The 22,764-nt window shown below is 33.4% G+C and overlaps 2 protein-coding genes across 3 annotated transcripts in view; one reads left to right on the forward strand and one right to left on the reverse strand.

Annotated features, from left to right (window-relative positions):
- LOC127728151 (40S ribosomal protein S18) overlaps positions 1–22,764 on the reverse strand; it is an 821,762-nt gene that overhangs the window by 794,247 nt on the left and 4,751 nt on the right. The gene's annotated exons all lie outside the window — the stretch shown is intronic.
- Positions 2,393–5,253, forward strand: LOC127728070 (transient receptor potential cation channel subfamily V member 5-like). Its single transcript, XM_052235263.1, has 2 exons — positions 2,393–3,495; positions 3,529–5,253. The coding sequence occupies exons 1-2, from the start codon at positions 2,413–2,415 to the stop codon at positions 4,222–4,224; spliced, it is 1,779 nt and encodes a 592-aa protein (XP_052091223.1). The 5' UTR covers positions 2,393–2,412; the 3' UTR covers positions 4,225–5,253.

Here is a 22,764-nt window from a genome sequence, read left to right on the forward strand (position 1 = left end):
TCCTATGCGAGAAAATCGTGATGCACCTAGAATTAGGCTTCCTGTCAGAAATTTCGGTAACATACTTATTATATATACTTTATATATGCTCTTTGGTCGGGTTGTTTGTCTCTTTGACACATTCCCCATTCCCATTCTCAATTTTATTAGAAATAAGTTCGTATATGTCTTATTTTGTAAAAACATAATATTCAGATGCCTGATAATATGAAGATCTTTAAAGGTAGAAGTGTTGTGTTATATTTGTATTTTGTTAGCCAATTAATTGTGATCTGAGATTTAGCAATGCATCGTTGGACACGATAACATGGTTATTTAAACTCACTTACAATACCTTCTAATTAAGAAAAGGCTTTAATTTGAAAGGAAATTAAGACAATAGTTTAAGTTATAGATACAATGGATAAGCGTAGATTCATGAAAAACAAACCATTCGCCCTCCGGGCTCATGGTTTCTTTTTCAAGAATCCACGCTTATCCATTGTATCTATATAACTTAATCCATTCAAAATGACAACATTCACACCTGTAACAGTGTACGCTTGAGGCCAAATTTGCCCACATGTAAAGTTCAAACGAATTGTTTAACAAAAAGCTCATCTATTCGAGAAATAGACATTGCCTTTCCGAAATAACAGACACATTTTATTCACAAATACCTTGCGTTGAAAGGAATGTCAAAATTATTAAGGTGCATGAAAAAAAACGAAAAATATTTTCAGTTCAATATCGGTAAATAATTTGTGTTCAATAAATATTTCCGGACAAAGTAGCAACTGTTAATAAATAAAATTAAATCGAAAATATATACCGAAACCTAAGATTTTTTTATTCAATCAATGCAAAACGTTATACGTGTGTTCCTTTTCTTTCATCCTTATTTTGTGGTTATTAGCTACGAGAAACGGTCATCTGAGCGCTTTTAATTACGGAAAAATTGGACAAGCGATAAGACTTTAACTGATTTTAATTTCCTACCCAGCATTCAAAATCGGGCTAAAACGTCATAACCCGTATGTCAACCAAAAAAGTTACTTATATTTTATTTTCTCCGTTATTAGAGGGAATATGAATTTAAAACTTTGTGAATGTGTTTTTTATATTATTATAAACATATTTAGATGATATTTCAAAAATCGCTTTAAGGTAATATCGTGTATGTTCGAAACTTTTTCGTTTAGAGCTGAAAATTTGTATACTGACCGATCTTTTTTCCTGGCGTCTGTGTGAAATTGGATCAAAACATCGTTCAATGCTTGTGGTGTATCAAAATCAAAGTTTTCTCTCCTTGTGACTACAAAATGTAACAAAATTTGCGTTATCGCTGAACTACTTTAATCGTTTTTTTGTATAGTAAGTGTCTTTGTCACAAAAAAAGTGTTTGCATAACTTCCTCTGTCGAGTTCCCAAATCACTGGATTGCTACTTTAGAGGCCTTAAAGGTTTTCGCCGTTTAATGATAAAGTTATACTTCGTTCGGTGTAAATTTTTAAGAATGTTAGCATTTAAGTGAAAATTAAGTCGATTATTGCATGTCACGTGATAATGTATGTTTATCGTATATGTAAGGTATAATTATAATCAATTTAACTAAATAGTAAAACCAAAATCATGCATAACAAAGTAAATAAAGGCATATTATATTCAATATAAAATCTAAAATCAAATTTGTAAGGACGACATTAATTAAATCTATTATATTTTCAGGTAAATAAAAAGATAACAGATAATATAATTATCAGATAACATATCATGGAAGAAAACGACAAAAAATATTACAGCAATCCGCTGGCTTCAAATTCTGATGATTTCATGAGAAAACTGTCATCTGCAATTAAAGCTAATTCTAAACTAATAGTATGCGATTTGCTCTTAATAGTTGAAAACAAAGGCATTCATTTACATTGTATAAAGGAATATCGTGAAGGTGAAGATAAGAGCGAGACTTTACTTCATATGGCGGTAACATACGGGGTTGATATTGATATAATAACAAGGATAGTTAAATTATGTCCAGACTTACTGTTTATGTCAAAGGAAACATCCGTGAACTACAATGGACAGACACCACTTCATATTGCGATAACCAAAGGCGATCATAAAGTAACAAAACGGTTACTTTCATTGTCAAAATCAAAATCAATTATTAACCGGATTTCAGAGAAAGATGCAAACTGGACCAAATTGACAATGATCAATACACTTGCAACTGGTAGAATTTTTGCTAATACGGTAATGATGGGCGAACTACCATTAAGTGTGGCGGCATTGAAATTTAAACAGCCCATCGTTGATCTCTTATTACAGCATGGTGCTAAAATGCATGCACAAAACAATTGTGGTGACACTGTTTTCCATTCTTTGGTCAAATACTCTGCTGTGTATCCAAAAGAAACCGACAATGTAATAACCATGTTTACATATCTCATCAATAAGCTTAAGATACGGGCAAAAAATCCAAGTCATGGTCGGTACAAAGGCATGGCTACCGACATATTCTTAAAAGAAGATTCATATGTCTGGTTTTTGGAAAACGACGACTGTCTGACACCATTACAATTATCGGCTAAATTAGGAGTTGTTGAAATTTTTCAATTTATAATTAATCTCGAAAACGTCTACTCATTTGTAAGTACACATGATGGACTGTTTGACGTAAAATTGTACGACATCACCGAAATTGACACAGTTGCTAATCAACATGTTGTCTCAAATAAATCGGCAAACGGAGGCTACGGACATAAAAAGGTTTCAAGAAATATTGACGGTGTTAGTGATATCAAACCAAAAACTAATCCCAACTGTTTTAACCAGTTTGAATATCCAGAAACAGAATCAATATTAGAAATGATGTTTGATTTTGAATACCAGAGTCAATCTGCTTTTAGAATAATTGAAACCATACCAGTAAAGAATATCATTCTTGAGAAATGGCATAAATTGAGGTATTTTTATTTCATATGGGGCTTTCTCCATTTGTTAATGACCGTGTTTTTAACTATGGAAATCTTCATTAGGTCAGAGTTATATGCCCTCCAAACTGTTTCAAACACAACCACACTCGAAATTCATGTTCCGGTCGCATCTAGAAAATTTGCTGATTTTGTATCCTGGATGAGTGTCGTTCTTGGTGGTGGGGTCTATTGCTTAATGATCTCACTGTTACTGATTGCGAAAGCAAGACGACCAAATGCGCTTCGGTATATTTTCCACAACTTAGGATATGTATTATTTTTAATTGTGTTCTCCGCTTGTTTATTTATTGACTTTTTCATGACAATGACCAGTGACACACATGACAATATTGCTTTAATACTAGCCGTAATTGCTGGTTGGTGGTTTTCCGTATTTTTCTTGCGAGCTATTCGGCTTTTTAGTTTTTTCACAGAAATGATCCGAAGAGTCATTATAGGAGATCTATTGCGATTTGCAGTAATTATTTCGTTTATGTTGTTTGCGTTTACATCAGGCATGCATGCCGTTTTTGTTGGTAAGGTGAGTTTGGATCAGCAAACTGTAGCATACCAGAATGCTGTGAATGAGCACTTTAGTAGTTTTGGAGGTGCCATGTTCACGATGTTTAAACTAATGTTAGGTTTGGATGATTTTGGGGTTTTGAATGAAGCCAGAATACCGGGTTTAGCGATAGCTCTCTACATTGTGTTTGCACTGCTTACTTACGTTCTATTAATAAATTCACTTATAGCTATGATGTCACAGACATGTGCAGTGGTTTTGGAAGATAGATACCCACAATGGAGACTGCAACAACTTTCAGTTGGCTTGTTCCTTGAAGATATCTTTTTTTTATCTTGTATTCGATATTTTTTTGCATCTCCAGGAATGGAGAAAAAAATTCGCCGATTTGACCCAGTTACAAAGCAAACTAAAGTTTACAGTCGATACTTTTCGAAAATACATTCGTTGCAAGCAACCTATGCTTCAGAGGAAGATCGAGAAGCAATGAAAAAAACAATGAAAGAAAAAGATCAATTTAGAAGAAAAGGATCTTTAAATTCAGACCAGGCTATTGAATATGAAAATGCATCGACCGTCCCTAGACGAACAAAACTTACAGTATTACCAGATGTAGAAACGCCATCAAAATACGATGAAATAGATGTTCATGATCATACTAACAACTGTACTGAAAGAAACTTACCTTTTTACCCGAATGGATATCATCACGTCGATATTGAGCCTTATGGTACATCAAGTACATAAAGTAAGCGTTAAAGATGAATAGCGGAACTTTAAAAATTGTTATGATTAAATCGCTCTCCATTTAACCTTATTTTTAGATTTTCCAACAAACATGACAGGCAAAGTTGTTAGTACTATCATTGATTTTGCTTTTGATCAATTAAATCATAACTAATGGAGGTTTGGCTAGCCACAAAACCAGGTTCAACCCACCATTTTTTTTCTTAAAATGTCCTGTACCAAGTCAGGAATATGGCAGTTTTTATTTAATAGTTCGTTTCTATGAATGTTGCATTGTTGTTTGTTTTTTTGTTGCACTTCTGTACGTGTTCTGTTATTTCGTTGTTTTCCTCATATAGTTGATGTGTTTCCCCTCGGTTTTAGTTTGTAACCCGCATTTGTTTTCTCTCAATCGATTTATGACTTTTGAAGAGCGGTATACTACTGTTGCCTTTATTTATATTCTATGAATTTGTGAAAAGTTTGTTCCTATACCCTATCAATATTATGTAATTATATCTTGGCATTGCACACGGTCATGCTTTTCTCATACTGTTTATGACGTCTTTACACTTAATCCGTTGAATATGTACTGATTGATGATTTAGTCTGGGAGCACATACTTAATATATTTGTTGTAATTGGCCTTTAACTAGCTTTTGGTACTTGTGAGTAGTCTGATATCGGTACTTTGTGTCTTGGGCACCTAAGATCACCCACGGTTTTGGTGGGCTTCGTTTTTCTCAGTCTTTAATTTATCATGTTGTTTTTTGTGTACTGTTGTTTGTCTTTTCGTAGTTTTTTTTGGTTTTTTTTTTTCCTTGGTATATTGCCAGTCTGTTTTCGACTTGTGGGTTTGAATATCCCTTTGTTATCTTTCGCCTCTCTTTTTCTGTCTTAATGTTAGTTATTTTTTGTTCTTCAAGCTGATCTGATGAATCAAGCCATTTCTAAATGATTTTTACAGTTTGTTTTACGCCACATCATAGTCCCAGGTTAGGGGAGGGTTGAACGCTCACAAACATGTTTAACCCCGCCACATTCTGTATGTCCCTATCCTATAATAGGAACCTGTAATTTAGTGGTTTTCGTTAGTTTCTGTTTATACGATTTCGTTTGTCGTCCTATCATAAATTAGGCCGTGATTTTATAGAATTGTTTCACATTTTGTCATGTCGGGTCCTTTTATAGCTGGCTATACGGTTTGGGTTTTGCTCATTATTAAAGGTCATACGGTGATGTATAATTGCTTAAATACACGTCATTTGGAGTGTGTTAGACATTTGTCTCATTGAAAATCAAACTATATTTCCTTATTTAATTATAAGGAGAACATTCTTACTTTAAAAAAATCAGATCTGTAATTAAAATTTATCTGTTATCGATGTTATTCGAAGCAACTTTAGGTTGTCCTGTTTCGGTAAAACATTGACAATCTTCCGTTTTCTTTTATCATTATTTATAATTTATTTAGACTTCTTTGTTCATGTATTAATTTTAGAAACCATGCGTCGTGGGTATCATTTTCTTCTGATAATCAACATTTTAATTACAATTTGTACACAGTACATATATATGTAATGATATGTTTTACAATTTCGGAATGTATTGACAAAATTTAAGAAGTTTAACATACTAGACTATATAAGGCAAGTAGCACGGCTAATGGGTTATAGGCCGATATAATTCAGTTCGTTTTGCCTGATTTATTTATTAAACTAGTCCAGCTATTTCCACTTGAATATTTGCATTTCGTCATCCAATTGAAAATACAATGGATTAGATACGTCGAAAGAACGTAATTTTATGTAATAAAAACAATGATCTACTGTAACGTATTTTTTAATGTTGTATTTCTATGGTCAAATCAATTTTAAAAGATATCTGAGGTTTTCTTTGATTGTAGTTTTGTTATGCTTATCATTTGTAATGCTTATTTTCAAATGATTAAGGTTATGCTACATTTATTCATACCTCTCTGTATTTAAGGTTTTCCTAGCAGATAAAATAAATTTAATGCCAGTACGAGTGATACAGTCGTGTTGTTTAGATTTTTCTTTCTTGTACTTTTATTATTTTGATTTTATTCTGTTGATATTTTAAAACGCTTTTAATCTATTTGTGTCTGATTAACAATGTAAACAGTTGATATGGATAGTTGATGAAATAAAAAGTTGATTCGATTCATTTCTTTCCTTTGTTCCTTGGAATAAGTGCAGTCTGTCTGTTCACCAAGTTGAAAGATAAAACAATAAGAGAATTTTTAATTGCTGTGTGTACTATGAACTTTATTTGTAAAAGCAAAGTTATTTTTGTGGATAATATAGGTACTTGATGAATTGATTATTAGACAATACTAGTCAAGCTACCAATATAACAAGCATTTTCAGTAAAGAAATAAAACGGCATTATTTGAGATCAGGTTGGTTAAGTATTTTGATATTGCTTTAAGTTTCCGTATAGTGGCGACAAAGTGTGTTTCAATTCATAAAGGTAAAAATCAAAAGTTCTGAGACTAGTCGATTTTAAATTGTTATTAGAGAAAAAAAACAGTCGATTAAAAACTGAACATCAAGGCATGTATATATAAATAAGGAGATGTGGTAGGATTGCCATTAGACAACTATCCACCAGAGTTCAAATGACGAAGATAAGACTTAGTGTTTTTTTCTGGTAAAAAGATGCACAAAATTCGGAACAATTTTCGTTTATATGTTCTACGTACAATGTATGCTTTTTGGGAAGTCAAACAAATTTCATTCAGAAAATCTCTATTTTTACAGAATTTCATGGTGATAACTTCAGAATTATTGTGACGAGCTTAAATTACTTTTAAAAAATGAATATGCTACAGAAAGCTTTACTTCGGATATATCGATGGAGGTGGTTCATTTCTCTTTGTTGTTCATAGATATAAGAAGATGTGGTATGAGTACCAATGAGACAACTCTCCATCCAAGTCAAAATTTATAAAAGTAAACCATTACAGTATATTTATGTTTTTTAAACAATGTAAACATTTGATATGGAAAGTTTTATGAATAGAACTAGAAGTGTATTTTTATTGTAAAACCCATCCTCTATTGTGAGAATGAATCATTATTTTTTTATTATTCATAAATCATTTTATCTTAATAATTTTGGTGATGACAGATCTAAAAATTGGATAATTTCTGTTAGATCTACAGGTTGACATATCTATAAATCACTATAAATTGTTGAGGATGCTTCCGTCTGGATATATGTTTAATTATTTTTGTCGTTAGGTTGTTTTTTCATTTATGTTCACAAATGACAAATATATGTACACATTTTATCGTTAATAGTCTATTTGCCAATAAGTAAGGACTCTTCAGATCCAACGATAAAATATTAAAAAAAACATGACCATTCGAATTTGGTGTCACGCGGCTGAAAACGAATATGATACATAAATTGTTGACAACGATGAATAATTGCATTGCTAATTTGTCTTCAACGATAAAGGTTTCTAACTATTTACATTGATAAGTTTCCCAAAATATCAATTGTGAGCAAACAAATGAAACGTTTTACTTACCTCGTTCTACGAATGAGCATCAAAGATATTATTAGTGAGGGGAGTTGAAGACAAAACATAAAAATCTATGACTTAGTACAGAAAGGCGTGAACCAATCTTTTAATCCTCGTTTGTGCCTACAAATATCAAGCCAAAATCGTTTGAGTTGATTGAACTGTTTGGTTGTTTTACTTACATCTAAAACTTTATTGTTTTGTATGATACCGTTCTGTCATATTCGTAGGATGTCCTTACCCTTTAGAAAAATAGCGCCTTGATTTATTTAGAAGAATTTGTTTTTACTCTTTGATTGTAATTTGCTCTGTATAAGGTTTGGTTTTTATTTTTAGAAATGTATACTCTCAGTATTTGTCAGAGAACCATCATTAACTTGTATTTTTGAAAATTCATTCACGCAGTAAAAGGCTGTATAATTTTTCAATAATTTTGAATTTGTAAAATTAATTGTGTGTCAAATTGATACATTGTTCATATTTTTAGTTGAAGATAAAATTACGTTCCAAGTATATTTGTTGTTTTTTTATTTAATTTACTAGACTTCAGAAGTTGATATATGATTTTCCTTAATAGCATATTTATTCAGAATGACGCACTCGACTCTTTTCAGATTCTTATACAATCTATAAACATATGAAACCATATGACTGCGCTCGTCATGTGTTTTCTAAAGTAAGTATCATCAGGTATGCTTTAGACCAAAGTTGAGTGTCCAAATGCATTAAACGTTTAAGAGCAACCACATCATAAAACAGGTTTAATTGAACAGCCAATATAATCTAGGGTCGAATTTACCTAAGAAGAGATCAACTTGTTTTAGAACTACTTTGTACATAAACTAAAAGGACAAGAGGCGATAAGGATCGTTTTTGGCACCACCCCCAAATTCCATTTAATTTGTTAGTTGTAACTCTATATCACACACCTTCTAAATTGGTGGCATTTTGGGTATATTTCGTATATGCTGTTGCGCAGCAACCAATATAATGATGGTAATAAAACCAAAACGTTTTTTTTTTTAAATCGGGATAGTACCGAAGCTCGTGATTTTATCACGGGTTGACCCTTTATGCTAAATATTTTACCACGCGCGACAGCGAGGGGTAAAATATCAGCATAAAGGGCCAACCCGTGGTAAAATCAATATAAATTCAAGCCCCCATGAATTATTTCTATTCTAATAGGACAAAGCAATTCTTTTAGGTCGAAGCGCTCCATGTAAAAGGAAATGTTTGCTGTTCCCGTAATTAAATATACTATTAACATTGACGTAATCGACGAAGAAAAATGAATAAGTGACATTCTTAAACGATATACAATAACATACTACTTTCTGTTAAGACATATTTGGATGAATTTAATTGATTATCAAACTTTCATTTAAGAAGATATTGACATTATACAAATTCTTACCATCGTTTGTTTATGTTTACATATGTTGACGACTTTCGGTTTTCCATTCGTGCATTTTCCCGTAAAATCATTACATATTACGTTATAGTTCAATGACGTCATTTACACTATCTGACGTGAGGTAAATCATTCATAAAAAGCATATGACGTGGGAGAAGATTTAGAACAGCCCAAACAAATCATGACGATGCCTATCAGCTGACATATGAATATATTCGAATTTTACCACGGGTGTGTACTCAAAGCGTTTAAAAAACATCATATTAGAATGATATATAAGAACGTACAATGTGCTTTAATCAACATCTGATACACATTCGACCTGTTACTAACAATCTTGACCATCTACATGTAACGTCATATGGTTCAAATATTCTTACTAGTCATAGAGCAGTAAAAATAGCAAGAAGTTGCCAAGAGAACAATAAAAAACAAACACAAAGTTGAATAAAGACCGACAACATTATTGCCAAATGAAATCAAAAACGAAAAATTACACAACAGTCCAAAGAACACAACACAAAAAACTCAAAGTCGAACAACACAAACCCCACAAAATCAAGAGATGAAATCAGTACTGCTGCTCCTGTCCGTAAGGGTCAGCAGTACCTGCTCATCAACTGTGACACCCTTCATGTTGATGATGTTAACACCAGAAAAGTTACAGTTGGTGATAAAGCTTCATGCGACAACATATTTGTAAATATACCTTGTCTAACCCCAAGACAATTGTACATTCATTAACCATCAGTAAATGTGAATTATCTAACTCTTAAACAAGACCGAAGGTAAAAGTTTGAAATGAGAAATGTTTTCAGTAAGGATATGAATGAACAAAATAAGCTTTTGGGTAAACTTGAAGGAGACGTATTTATGTTGAAATACGGTGTTCATCATTATACAGACCAGCTATATAGCTATGGCGGTTTCAAATGATTGAGGTACATTCACATCTTATAGCACTGAAGATCACATCAGTTTGTTGTTCAATGTTAACTTTTCGCGTATATTTTTTATGATTTTCATCACGTTTTTCTTTTGGAGATATTGCTTGCTTTATTTTGCTATTTTAGGTCACCTACTACCTCATTGCATCATAGATATTGAAGAGGACTTTATTGACGGTTAACAAAAAATTATATATAATCTTTAATAAAGTATAACAGCTCACTGAAAATGGCCAAAATCAGCTCTCTATTTGGAAATTCATGAAAGCGAACACGGCATTCAGAGTACCGTTTTAATCGTAAATTATCATAGCCAAGGCCCATCATAACACTATAGTTCAACAGCACATGCTTTAACCTGACGTTTTATATCTGAATATTTCTGCATCTTTTATGCCGAAAATAAAAATACAACATATCACAAAGGTCACATATTCCATTAAAAACTATAGTTTGACGTAGAAGAGTTCTATGAAAAGGAAATATTATCAGGTATTCAGGAATTGTATCTACAGAAGCTCTATGTGAAGCATTCATTGTGTCGAATCGGAGAACAAATGTCAAAACTAAAATGTAATCAACTATTTAAGAAAGTTTATTAAATTTGTTTTTAATTCTAACGGAAATTTGTATCCTTCCAAAAAGTTTGCAAACAACCAGATTTTTCCAAATCGTCCAACATTTGTATCCATTTTGGAACATCTTGTTCTTTTTTCACCATTTTATTACTTCGCTGGAATGTAGGATTATATCCTGGCATTTGGAATGCATCCCACATCGATACCCATCTACAAGGAATCACTATTTGAGTTGAATGCGATTGCATATCGTGATAAGAAGAAGGGTAACGGTTCGAGGGTAGCTGGTTTCCATCTCTTACACGTTTCGAATTGATGTTATACCGCCTAAAGAGGCACGTATAAATCACAACGCCTACAGTTGAAATAAGTGCAAAAGTTGTAACTAAAGTTCCCATAACAATTCCATTTAGTGCTGAATCTGATATTACTGTGACAGATAAATCTGAAAAAAGAACAAATCCACGACGATAAAATTTATCTTATTGTAATTGTAATATGAAAACATATAAGTTGATCCACGAATAATACAATGTGTAGGTGAAACAAAATCTGTGAACAATATCTATAAGTACATTATTTTTTAATATAAATGAGAATAATAATAAAATTAAGATAATTATATTATATTGCAGTATTAAAATGAATTAAAGCGACAGTAGTTTAGCAATGTTAAAAAAAAACTGTTCATAGAACCAGTCTAAATGTATGATATGGCCGTAAAACTAGTATTTAAAATCGTTATAAAATTCAACACTACATTAGTTAAAACGGATAGTAATGACGAAACAAAAATGAGTTAAAAACATTCCAATATTTCAAATTAGCTTATATTTCATATCCCCCCCTACATTGTGATCATGTCCCAAGTCAGGCTGTTCGTCTGTGTTCTCGATGGAGTCGGGTGTTGGTGGTTGGTATGGTCAGTTGTTATGTCCAGTATGTTTGTTACACTTGTTGTTTCCGTTATCATTTATATGTATGACAATTGCGATTTACACATACCTTCCTCATTTGTTACCGTCTCGGTTATCTTACGTGTAACTGAATTATGTAAAGCTGTGTTCAATGTCGATTTAGTAGCAATTTTTACCGTTGTGGTTTTCTCCCCAGTGGTCATATTAATTGATTGATACTTGTTTATTATGATATTCAGCGGCAAGCATTCATGCATATTTCAGCAATAACTAGTTAAGGATGATCACAATAGTTAAGTATGAAAGGTAGGTCGACATTTTGGACTGCAACTGGAAAATCGAGGGTATGTTGGATACGGTCATTGCTATTTTTTTGCAACAGGATACGTATGGAGTCCTCAGGATATTGTTGCAGGTTTTTTAACCTGCATAGAGCGTGTCATTCCCCTTAGACGGGGCATCGAATTAAACGTTCTTGCTCCGACTGGACAGACTGTGTATTTATACCACAGTCAAATAGATACCGCACTTTAGCCAAGGTTTTACTGCAGGACGGGAGAAATACAGAGATGCACATATTTCTATACCCCTGTCAATCTTTGAAATCGCAGTGGCCATGCCATTTGAAAGGATTTCAGAGGTAGTTTTTGTATGTAATGTAGTTCGATGTAACATTGAAGAAGCACTTGCGACCTTTCTGATGTAGTCGGAAAAGTTGAAGTTACTTTCGACGATTTTCCTGTTGCTGCCAGTGGGGTAAAGGCAGGTGTATGGTGGTATTATCAGTTGTTTTCAATTTAGTTGTAGTTGATTTAAAAAATGTTGTAAACATCTTATTTATAGTTTTATGTGTTGTACTAGCCCAGGGTGTAGTTTCTACATTTGTTGTTCTGTTGTTGTTGATATAGATATACAGTTTGTTGTTGTATAAATTTCAGATGTTGTCATAGGCTTTTTACCTGATGTGGATTGAACAGTGGTAGTTGGTCAGGTGTAGTTGTTGTATACATAACTGGTGGACTATCAGTCCCCGAGGGTATGATCAGCTCAGTATTCAGTACTTCGGTACTGACATGATTATCACATACCTTTCTAAAACTGTCCGTTAATAAATTTAGAAATTATAAAGAAACTAAGGTTTCAACTCCCTCAGGCAAAGATGACCTGAGATGGATTTGGCTATTTTTAGGTCCTTTTTGGGAAGAGCTCTTCAGTTTTTTAGGTTCTTATACATCCTTGGCGTTCAAATGTTCGGCTTTGAGCGTTCCTGGTGAAGGTAAATCCAGAAAAGCGCTTCGGAAGCATGAAATTAAAAACGTGTTGTTTTCATTTTTTTGCCACGTCCGTTGAAGTATTTTCTGTTATGGTATAGTTGACAAATGTGATATTGTAGTTTCTCTAGTTGTTAGTAGTATTGTGAAGGGTTCAGTAGATATTTCTGTCGAGGGTAGGTTGGTTGTTTCTAAAGTAGTATCTACCACAGTTGAAATCTCTCCGAACTCATACTGTAGTGGTCCTTTCCTTTGCTGTTTGTAGTGTTGTTTGTTTTGATGAGAATATTTTTGAAAGTGGTAGAGATTGTGAAAATTGTTGTTTGAACAGTTATTGCAGACAAAGTTGTTACGTCTGACGATGTGCTTTTTTTATGTGTTGTAGCTTTAATTGTAACTTCTGTCGTAGTTACGTCTGATATTGTCAAAGTAAACGTCACTTCCTTTGCAAAAGTACATTTTGTTGTTGAAATAGTTTTTTATTCACCTGCTTTTGACCGGTTTGTTGTTGTGACCATGGTTGTTATTGCGTCAGTAATGGTCTGCTCTGTTGTTTTAGTAACTATTGTTCGTTCTGGTGTTGAAGTTCGAGTTGTAGTTGTCATCTAAGAATTGATCTTCTCTGTTGTACTTGGTTCAAAAGATGTTGATTCGCTTGTAATTTCAGTAATTATGACTTCAAATGTTGTATTTGGTTTCGATTTTATAATTTCTGTTGTCATGATTTCCATTGATTTAGATGGGTGTTTGGTTGTAGGCTTACTTGTAATTTCTATTGTCGTTGCTTCCACTGTTATAATTCGGTCCGTGGTTGTCGGCCTACTTGTGACTTCTGTTATCGTGGCTTCCTCTGTAATAATTGGGACCGTTGTTGTTGGATCACGTGTTATATCTGTTGACGTTGCTTCGACTTCAATCGGCGTGACTTCCATTGTTGTTGTTAGATCAGAGGTTGTGTACTTACATGTTATTTCTGTTGTCGTGATTTCCATTGTTGTATTTGGATCCTTGGTTGTCAGTTTGCTTCTTATTTCTGTTGTAATGACTTCCAATGTTGTAGTTGGATCGGTCGTTGGCAACTTACTTGTTACTTCTGTTGATGTGACTTTGAATGTTGTTGTTGGATCCATCGTTGTCGGCTTACTTGTGACTTTTGTTGTCGTGACTTCCAATGTTGTAGTTGCGTCAGCAGTTTTCACCTTACTTGTTGTTTTTGTTGTCGTGGCTTCCACTGTAGTTATTGTATTCATTGTTGGCTTAATTGTGACTTCCACTGTTGTTGTTATATCAGTGGTTGTCGGCTTATTTGTGACTTCTAATGTCGTAACTACAACTGTTGTAGTTGTTTCCGTGGATGTATGTCTACTTGTGACTTCTGTAGTTGTAGCTTCCACTTTTGTAGTTGAATCCGTGGTTGTCGGCGTACATGTTATTACTGCTGTTGTGGGTTCCACTGTTGTTGTTATTTGGTCCGTGGTTGTGTACTTACTAATGATTTCTGTTGTTGCATTGGTGGTTGTCGGCTTACTGGTGATTTCTGTTGTCGTGGCTTCCATAGTTGTAGTTGGATTCGTGATTGTCGGCTTACTGGTGATTTCTGTTGTCATGGCTTCCATTGTTGTAGTTGGATCCGTTGTTGTCGGCTTACTTGTGACTTCTGTTGTCGTAGATTCTATTGTGGTAGTTGGGTCCGTGGTTGTCTGTTTACTTGTAAATTCTGTTGTCGTGACTTCCATTGTTGTAGTTGGACCCGTGGTTGTCGGCTTACTTGTGACTATTGTTGTCGTAGCTTCTATTGTTGTGGTTAGATCTGTGGTTGTCGGCTTACTTGTGAGTTCTGTTGGTGTGGCTTCCATGGTTGTAGTTTGATCCGTGGTTTTGTACTTACTTGTGACTTCTGTTGTAGTTATTACCATTGTTGTAGTTGGATCCGTGGTAGTCGCCTTACTCGTGACTTCTGTTGTCGTGAATTCAACTGTTGTTGTCGGCTTACTTGTGACTTCTGTTGTCGTGACTTCCACCGTCGTTGTCGGCTTACTTGTGACCTCTGTTGTCGTGAATTCAACTGTTGTTGTCGGCTTACGTGTTACTTCTGTTGTCGTAGCTTCCAGTGTCGTTGTCGGCTTACTTGTGACTTCTGTTGTCGTGACTTCCATCGTCGTTGTCGGCTTACTTGTGACTTCTGTTGTCGTGGATTCTATCGTAGTTGTCGGCTTACTTGTAATTTCAGTTGTCGTAGCTTCCATTGTCGTTGTCGGCTTACTTGTGACTTCTGTTGTCGTGACTTCCACCGTTGTTGTCGGCTTACTTGTGACTTCTGTTGTCGTGGATTCTATCGTCGTTGTCGGCTTACTTGTAACATCTGTTGTAGTGACTTCCACTGTCGTAGTTGGCTTATCTGTTGTCGCTTTTGTCGTTATTTCTGTTGTTATATAATCTTCTGTTGTCGTTTGTTCAGTTGTCATAGTTGTTGAAGTTTCTTCCGTTGAATGGATAGTTGATGTATCGAAGGCAGTTGTTTTTGTTTGTAATGTTGATTTAGAGGTGACCTGAAATTGCATTAAAGATCCAAGTAATCGTATCTATCCTTGAAATACACTTATTTATAAAGGCTATCAATTTTATACTGTATTTATATCTTTGGATATTGTATTTATCGGTACTAAGATTGATGTTTTTTAACAGTATAAAACAAAACAAAATATGTATTGCTATACATTGTATTAAAAACTAACGGCCTACAGTGTATCGATTTAAAGCACATATGTTGTGTTTCGGGCGGAAAAGTCGAGCCCTTTTCTACTGAACTTTACAGTTTGTTCTTATTTTGTGGTGTAACACCAATGTTCCAAGTAAGGGGGCGGTTGAGGGCTAATAAAAATATTAACCCCGCCATATGCAAATTGTGTGCCTGACCCAAGTCTGCCTGTATCTCAGTTGTTGTCGTCGGTTGCTGTCTGTGATATTTGTTTTTCTTTTATTGTTTTAGCATAAAGCTAATTGTTTTTTTGTCGTTTGAATTGTTTAACATTTTGACATACCGCGGCCTTATATATCTGACTACTAGTGTTCAGTATAGGTTTTGTTCATTGTTGCAGGCCGTACGGGGACCTTAAGTTGATAACTTCTATGTCCATTGGTCTCTGGTGGATAGTTGTATCACCTGGCCGAAATGCATTCGTCTAACAATCATCTGTTGTGATGTCTTAGCTGTTGTTTGTAATAATATAGTACTATATACGAAATAGATGCAGAAATATTATCGGTAAAAATATGACTAAACACTGTTATGAAGTATACAAAGTATTAATGCACAAGACTAATGTATTGCCTTTATCATATGTAAATGTTGTTAAAATATCTTTGATATATACTATATACAAGTATAACTTACCTCTGTAGTGGTTTCTTCTAATGCTATGTTGTGCTTAATATATTTGATTACGAATCCAGTTTTCGGATTAAAGTTGTCACTATAAAATACTACAGTTATATCTGATGCACTGTATGAATAATTGTCAATGTTTCCGCTGTCAAACGGCTGACAGAAGTCTCCATGACCTGAAACAGAGAAATGCATGGTAACTTGTAATTCAGTGGTCAAATATTGAGGCATTAACAAATATAATACACGTGACCTCTATATTGTATTTATGTTTTTTTCATGCTGTTTAGTTACCGTGTCGTTTTAAACCCGGCCAAACAACTTTGAAGAACCTACTATAACATTTATTGCATTAATTTTATTTTTGTGTTCATGTTCTGAATATGCAAGAAATATTGGCCAATAACAATCGACAATTATCTTTTAATCATTATTAAAGCGATTGTACGATGTAGGCATCTGTCCATTGTTGAAGGCCGTATGGTGCAAATTTTTTTATTGTTGTTTCATTAAGCGCTAATCCTCATCTTGAAATTCATATATTAAAATAAAAATAATGGTTTTAATTTATTTCAAATTTCCTTAATGATGCCACAAACTTTCTTTCATTATCTAAAAATGCGTCAACCTGTACCCACTAAGTTTTGAAAAGGGAGCCACTTTTTATACATAATCCAAGGTTTATGATGTAAGTTCAATACAAAAGTTCAAAGCGATTTCATAATAGAGATATGTAGTATCGTTTTGTGTATTATGATAAAGCGATTGGTTTTGTCATTATCTATAGCACGTACCATCAATTCGTAAGTAATGATAGCAAGTAGATCCTCCAAAATCAAGGTTAACAAAGACAACAGAAATGTTGACCTCTGAAGTCGGAGAAGATGTTATAGTCCATTCACAATCAACATTTCTGAAATATATCAGTAATTCATCAACTGAGCCAAGAAGAAGAAATACCAAAATATATGGACATGTCTGGAAATTTTTTGAAGTAAAAAAAATATCATATAATCACACACAAAATATTTGTAATATATTTTCTAAATTGTCGATCATTTTCTTCTAGTTGTCTTTTTTCTAACTGCAGAAAGGCAGACGGTGATTGGTTTCTGTATAACGTCCAGTGGTAAATGTTGCATGTATATTCAGTGGGTTTACGGTTTACGAATTAACCTACTTTGCACAAGTCTGATGCCGTTTTGGATTTTGAACGTGCAGGTGCAAGCACGCTGCTACACGAAAACCTACTTTGAGATTAAATGACGTTGAACAAAATCATATGCTAGTAGCAGTTAATTCAGATTTTTATGTTGCTTTTAGATGAACTTAATCATTGGCTTTACCCTTCTAAAAAATGATTTACATCAGAAAGTAATATCGTCCAAAAAAAGGACATTATATTTTCAGTTTCTTTTATTTGAAAATAACATTAAACAAATAAACAAAAGTCTACAACTACTTGTATCTATAAAAAAAGAATACTAGTGAAAACAAATCATAAAAACACGGCGAAAATTTCAATTCCTCTTCTTCATTGAATGTTTTGAATCTGAGACTGACGTGTAATAACGTTTGAAATAGGATGTTTGTTAAAATCAACTGTGGATAAAATGTAATGTACACTTACTTCCCATATGTATCTGGAAAGTTAGGACTCGTTATGTATTGTTCTGTATCTTTGGCGTCCAGTAAAGATGGTCCCGGACAACCTGTCCCTGCTATAAAATTAAAAAATAAAAATAAAACAGTTCTCAACTCTGACTTTCCTCGAACTGACGCTTGCAAGATGGCCAATTCTATAATAACGGGTAGGTCTACCCTTTCAACGCAAATTTGCACATTTCTTTGATAGATTGTACGTAGAATTCTAGATCAACAACACTTCATTTAGTGTTCGTTGGAATATATAGTAAGGGAATGAATACCAATACAACGCACATTTTCCTTATTCTAAAGCTTTGTGGGATTGTTTGACTGTTATAGTTTAAACATTTAATCTATTATTGCAACACATCTATTAACGCTTTTGTTAGGGTTTTTAAGCTTTTTTTCTATGAAAAAAAAACATCGAACGACGGTTCACTGGATTTTCATAGTTTAAAACAGGACTGGGGTGTTTCTTTTTTTTTTGTTGCTTTAGGGTTCTATACATTTTATTATAGGCATTGCATAACATCGAATCCTATACTGTTTATGACGTTGCTGTATATGACACCTTCTTTGAAGAATAGCCATCAATTAAAGTGTGAGGAACAGCTTGATGTCAGGTCTTCACCTTTGGCACGATGAGCTTCTTGTTAGAAACTTTGACTTGATTTTATATTGTATAATATTGTTAATTTTTTTACTTGTGCTTTTGATGTTTAATTGCCGTTTTTTTTTGTCCAGTGGTTGAAATTGGAGGGGGTTTGGATTTTAAGGGTTTGGTTTGGCCCTGTCCTGTGTTCATGTGCATGCTTTAATCTGGAACTTCGAAAGTTGTTGTTTTATGTCATGTTTTAATCTAATGTTTTGGTTTTTTTTTCATTTTGAGGAATTTGGTATTCCAGATAGATCTTTGATAGTCTTTTTTAAATTATTTTTACAACTTTTCTAAACCCATTGTGTATCAGAGCTTGTCATATGGAGTATGCACCTGTCTTTGTTGAAGACCGTACTATGTTGTCATTTGGTTTTGTGTTTGGTTGGATTACGAACATAACATACCCAATATCTCCTTTTATTCATATTCAATTTTCTAAATTATTTAGTTTGTTTATGAAGGAGAATTTCGTGAAACTTTGCGTTATAGTAAATCCTTGTTCTCTGTCATGATGACATTGATATTCATAATGTTCAGATATTTTCTATTATGTCAGCTGATGAAAAATAACTATGATATGCTATTCATATTTGGAATGATGCTGTTTAAACTTACAGCTATGTCATTTTCAAGAATATTGAAGAGGCTCTCTAGGGAATTTTCAAAGATTTTGAAGTAATAACGCTTTTCAATTTTTAGTTTTTTAAAATAGATGAGCCTTTTTTAAGAGACATAGTAACAAAGTGATGTTCACTCTCATAGAACTAAATTTATATGATAACATCATCAATTTGACAACGATTTCAAGTTAGACACATTGTTATGCCAATTTTGACATATTGAATTTGTAAGGTAATCTCTATGCAAGAAAACTACATTCGCCTTACATTTAAGAACAAGTTGATGCTTCTAGTATTGCTGGAATAAATAGACTAGTCGACTTACAGAAATCTTTCGCTATCATGACTTGAATTTCGAATCCCGATCCATCATTTCCTGTATCATCGTCAGTTGTAAATACTATCGATATGATATTTGTTTGTCTAGTAATCACTACAGTTCTATCTGCTGAAGGATTTTCGCTGCTATCAATAATCAAATCTACTGTTTCATTTGTTTCTTAAAGTAAAGTAGTAAACAGAGAGTTGGAATTAAATCTTAATGCAGAAGGAAAAGAACACTAGAAATATAAAATAAATATGAAATGTTTGCATCAGTATAATTGACGATATTTTTATGCAAGCCGACATCATAAAGGGAATCTAAATTAGTTAGAAATTGGAAGCATTGTCAGATATAACAAAACCCGTAAGGCGAAGCATTGTTTCAGAAGTGTTACTCTTATTTAAATGACCAGACTCAAGCTAGCGACCAATTCCAGCCACCAATCAAGCTAGCGACCAATTCTATCGACCACTAAAGTTAGCAATGAAAATCAACTTGTCAAAGAATCACAATGCGGTATGTGTGAAAACCACAAAACCCCATTATGAAGAAACGTTCTGTTAAAAAAAATCTATCTACCAGTACGGTATATATTGTTTTTTGACGTTTAAGTGACCAGAGATGTCCAGCATTTGAAGTGAAAGTGGACCACATCAACACCAATGACGTCTCAGCTTCGTACGGCAAAGTTCTTTACCGGACATGGCTCAAATGAAAGGTAATAAATCAGAGCAGAGCCCACTGAAATAATTTTTTGGGGGTTAGGCCCATTCGGTAATTATAGGGGTTCAAAGTGTACATTTTCCCTTTAATCAGACGTCGTTTTTACCTGTCGATACATTTATTTCAAGTAAAGGTGCATGCCGTACAAAATAGTGCACGCATAATTTCATTTGAAAGTACTTATTATCGGCATGAAATACACCCTTACAGCTTGCTCTTCCATATGTTTTCATATTTATTATAGGAAATAGACATTAAAAGTTCCTTTTCTAAAAAACACAGGATATTTGAGGATGCCGAGTGTATGGAAAGCCAGTATATAGTAATTCTATCGCACATAGTATTTTTCTTATGTCGTTTATTTGAAAGCATATATATTGTACTATGGAACAAGTTTAAGTCAACTCACATTAAATATATATTTTTATGCTCGGCCTACGATAGTAAAGCGCATGATATTCTCTGGTGTGTGTGTTCGTTCATTCGTTCGTTCGTTCGTTCGTTCGTTTCACCGTTCATCCGTTCGATCGTTCTTTTATCCGTCCGTCCGTCCATTCATACTGCATTAGACTAACGTTATTAATGAATGTAGTTGAAGATGAAGTTGTAGTCAAATCAACTTAAAACGTAGTACACATGTTCATTATAATGTGATCTTTCTAAATTGAATGCCAAAATTAGCATTTTGACACAAGTTTTACGGTTTACTGAATATGGAAAATGATGTGCGAGCAAATCATCATGGACAGATATTCTTGTTTTTTAAAATTCGATTTGTTTACTTTTTATTCTCATTTCTGATCCGCCATGTGCTTTTATATAGCCATTATATGCTTATGAGATAGACGTCTTTAATATTTATTTGCAATAACTGATACAAGTTTACAATATGATAGGTTTAGAGTATGGAAAACACAGAAAACGTAAAGAAGACGTCAAAATATGGTTATTTTCCCAACTTGTCCCTTTCCCGATGGTGTAAAATCCGGGGAGGGGGTGCACTTTCATTTATATAAATACATGTATGATAATATTTAGTATGTGTTTAGATCGCGGAATAAAAATAGTTCGTTAACAAAGTCGACTGTATTAATAAAAGACATATTCAAAATTTCATCAAACATCATACATCTGACACAGTCTTTATTAAGATATTTGGACTTTTTTCGAATTGCTGGCACGCTTTTTTTTATAGAAACTCTATATTTCTTTACTTCTTGATATCAATATGCCGAACGTTTCTTCATAATGTGGTTTTGTGGTTTTCACACATACCGCATTATGATTCTTTGACAAGTTGATTCTCATTGCTAACTTTAGTGGTCGATAGAATTGGTCGCTAGCTTGATTGGTCGCTGGAATTGGTCGCTAGCTTGAGTCTGGTTTAAATGGGGGTGATAAATAATCCCAAACGTAAATGTATCTATCTCATTCAAGTTTTTATATAGAGCGTTAGCTCTAGAATTGTTGATTTTAGAAATGGAATATTCACATTTTAGACACAAATAACTTCATGAAAAGTGAAATCTCTCTTACCTGCATTCACTCGAACAGCATCATGTATCGTCTGCAAACCAACAAAATGAGCATTTATGTAGACTTTGCTTGTCAAAACTTCAGAATGTATCCTCCATTTGCATGAAAGATTTCTGAAATGTTAACAACACTCGGTGCAAATATTACTGAAGAAAAAATACAATACTTGTAGTGTCTGTACTGTCATTCAACAACAAAAGCACACTTATTTTAATTTTATAGGTATTTGGATTTCAGAACGACACCAGGAGATGCGGATGAATTCTATTATTATAAGTTTTATATTCATTTGTGATGATAATTAAACAACAGCACTTTTTGTAAAAATGATTCTAGGGAGATACAATAAAAATCATAAACCTCATTCGCACAGAAAATAATCACTTCGTCTTTTGTCATTTTTGACAATAAGTGGTTTAAATATTTCGTAAGCAGTTCAATTGGGTGAATCCGCATAATTTGACAGTTTCAGTATTATTACCAGTATATGTACACTATATACATGAAGTCATTAATAAGTTGTTCAATCATCTGCTATGACAATTCTTTTTAAAGCACCTAACTTCAATGTCTAGCATACTAATATGCTGACAGACAGATATCTAAATTAGCTTGAAATCTGCAAGGGAAAGGTTGGTCGTTAGCAAGCATATCACCGTGAATGGTAGAAACCCTAACATCACGTTTATTTCTTTTTTACAACATGTCTTGCTAAATAAGCAACCAGAAGAAAGCATCTGGCGTATAACTTCCCTGCAATGTTTTCATCATAAGTGTTTAAACGGATCTATCAAGAAATTTTTTACATACAAATAGTTTTTTTAATACTACAAAACAGAAAAGAACTATTTTTTACATAGTTAAATACTTTTGAGGCTGGTAGGACTTAATTAAAAGATTTTTCCAATGAAAAATACACCAGCTGTTAGTTTAATTAATGATAATGATCGTAATAATATTTGGTAAGTAAAATGTGTCTATAAA

The sequence above is a fragment of the Mytilus californianus genome, unplaced genomic scaffold (genome assembly GCF_021869535.1).
Source record: "Mytilus californianus isolate M0D057914Y unplaced genomic scaffold, xbMytCali1.0.p SCAF_2, whole genome shotgun sequence".
Taxonomy (NCBI): Eukaryota; Metazoa; Mollusca; class Bivalvia; order Mytilida; family Mytilidae; genus Mytilus; species Mytilus californianus.

Coding starts and splice junctions, on each gene's coding strand:
- LOC127728070 (XM_052235263.1), top strand. CDS start 2,413: ATGTTTACATATCTCATCAATAAGCTTAAGATACGGGCAAAAAATCCA. Junction 3,496..3,528: donor ATGCCGTTTTTGTTGGTAAG/GTGAGTTTGGAT, acceptor GTAGCATACCAG/AATGCTGTGAATGAGCACTT.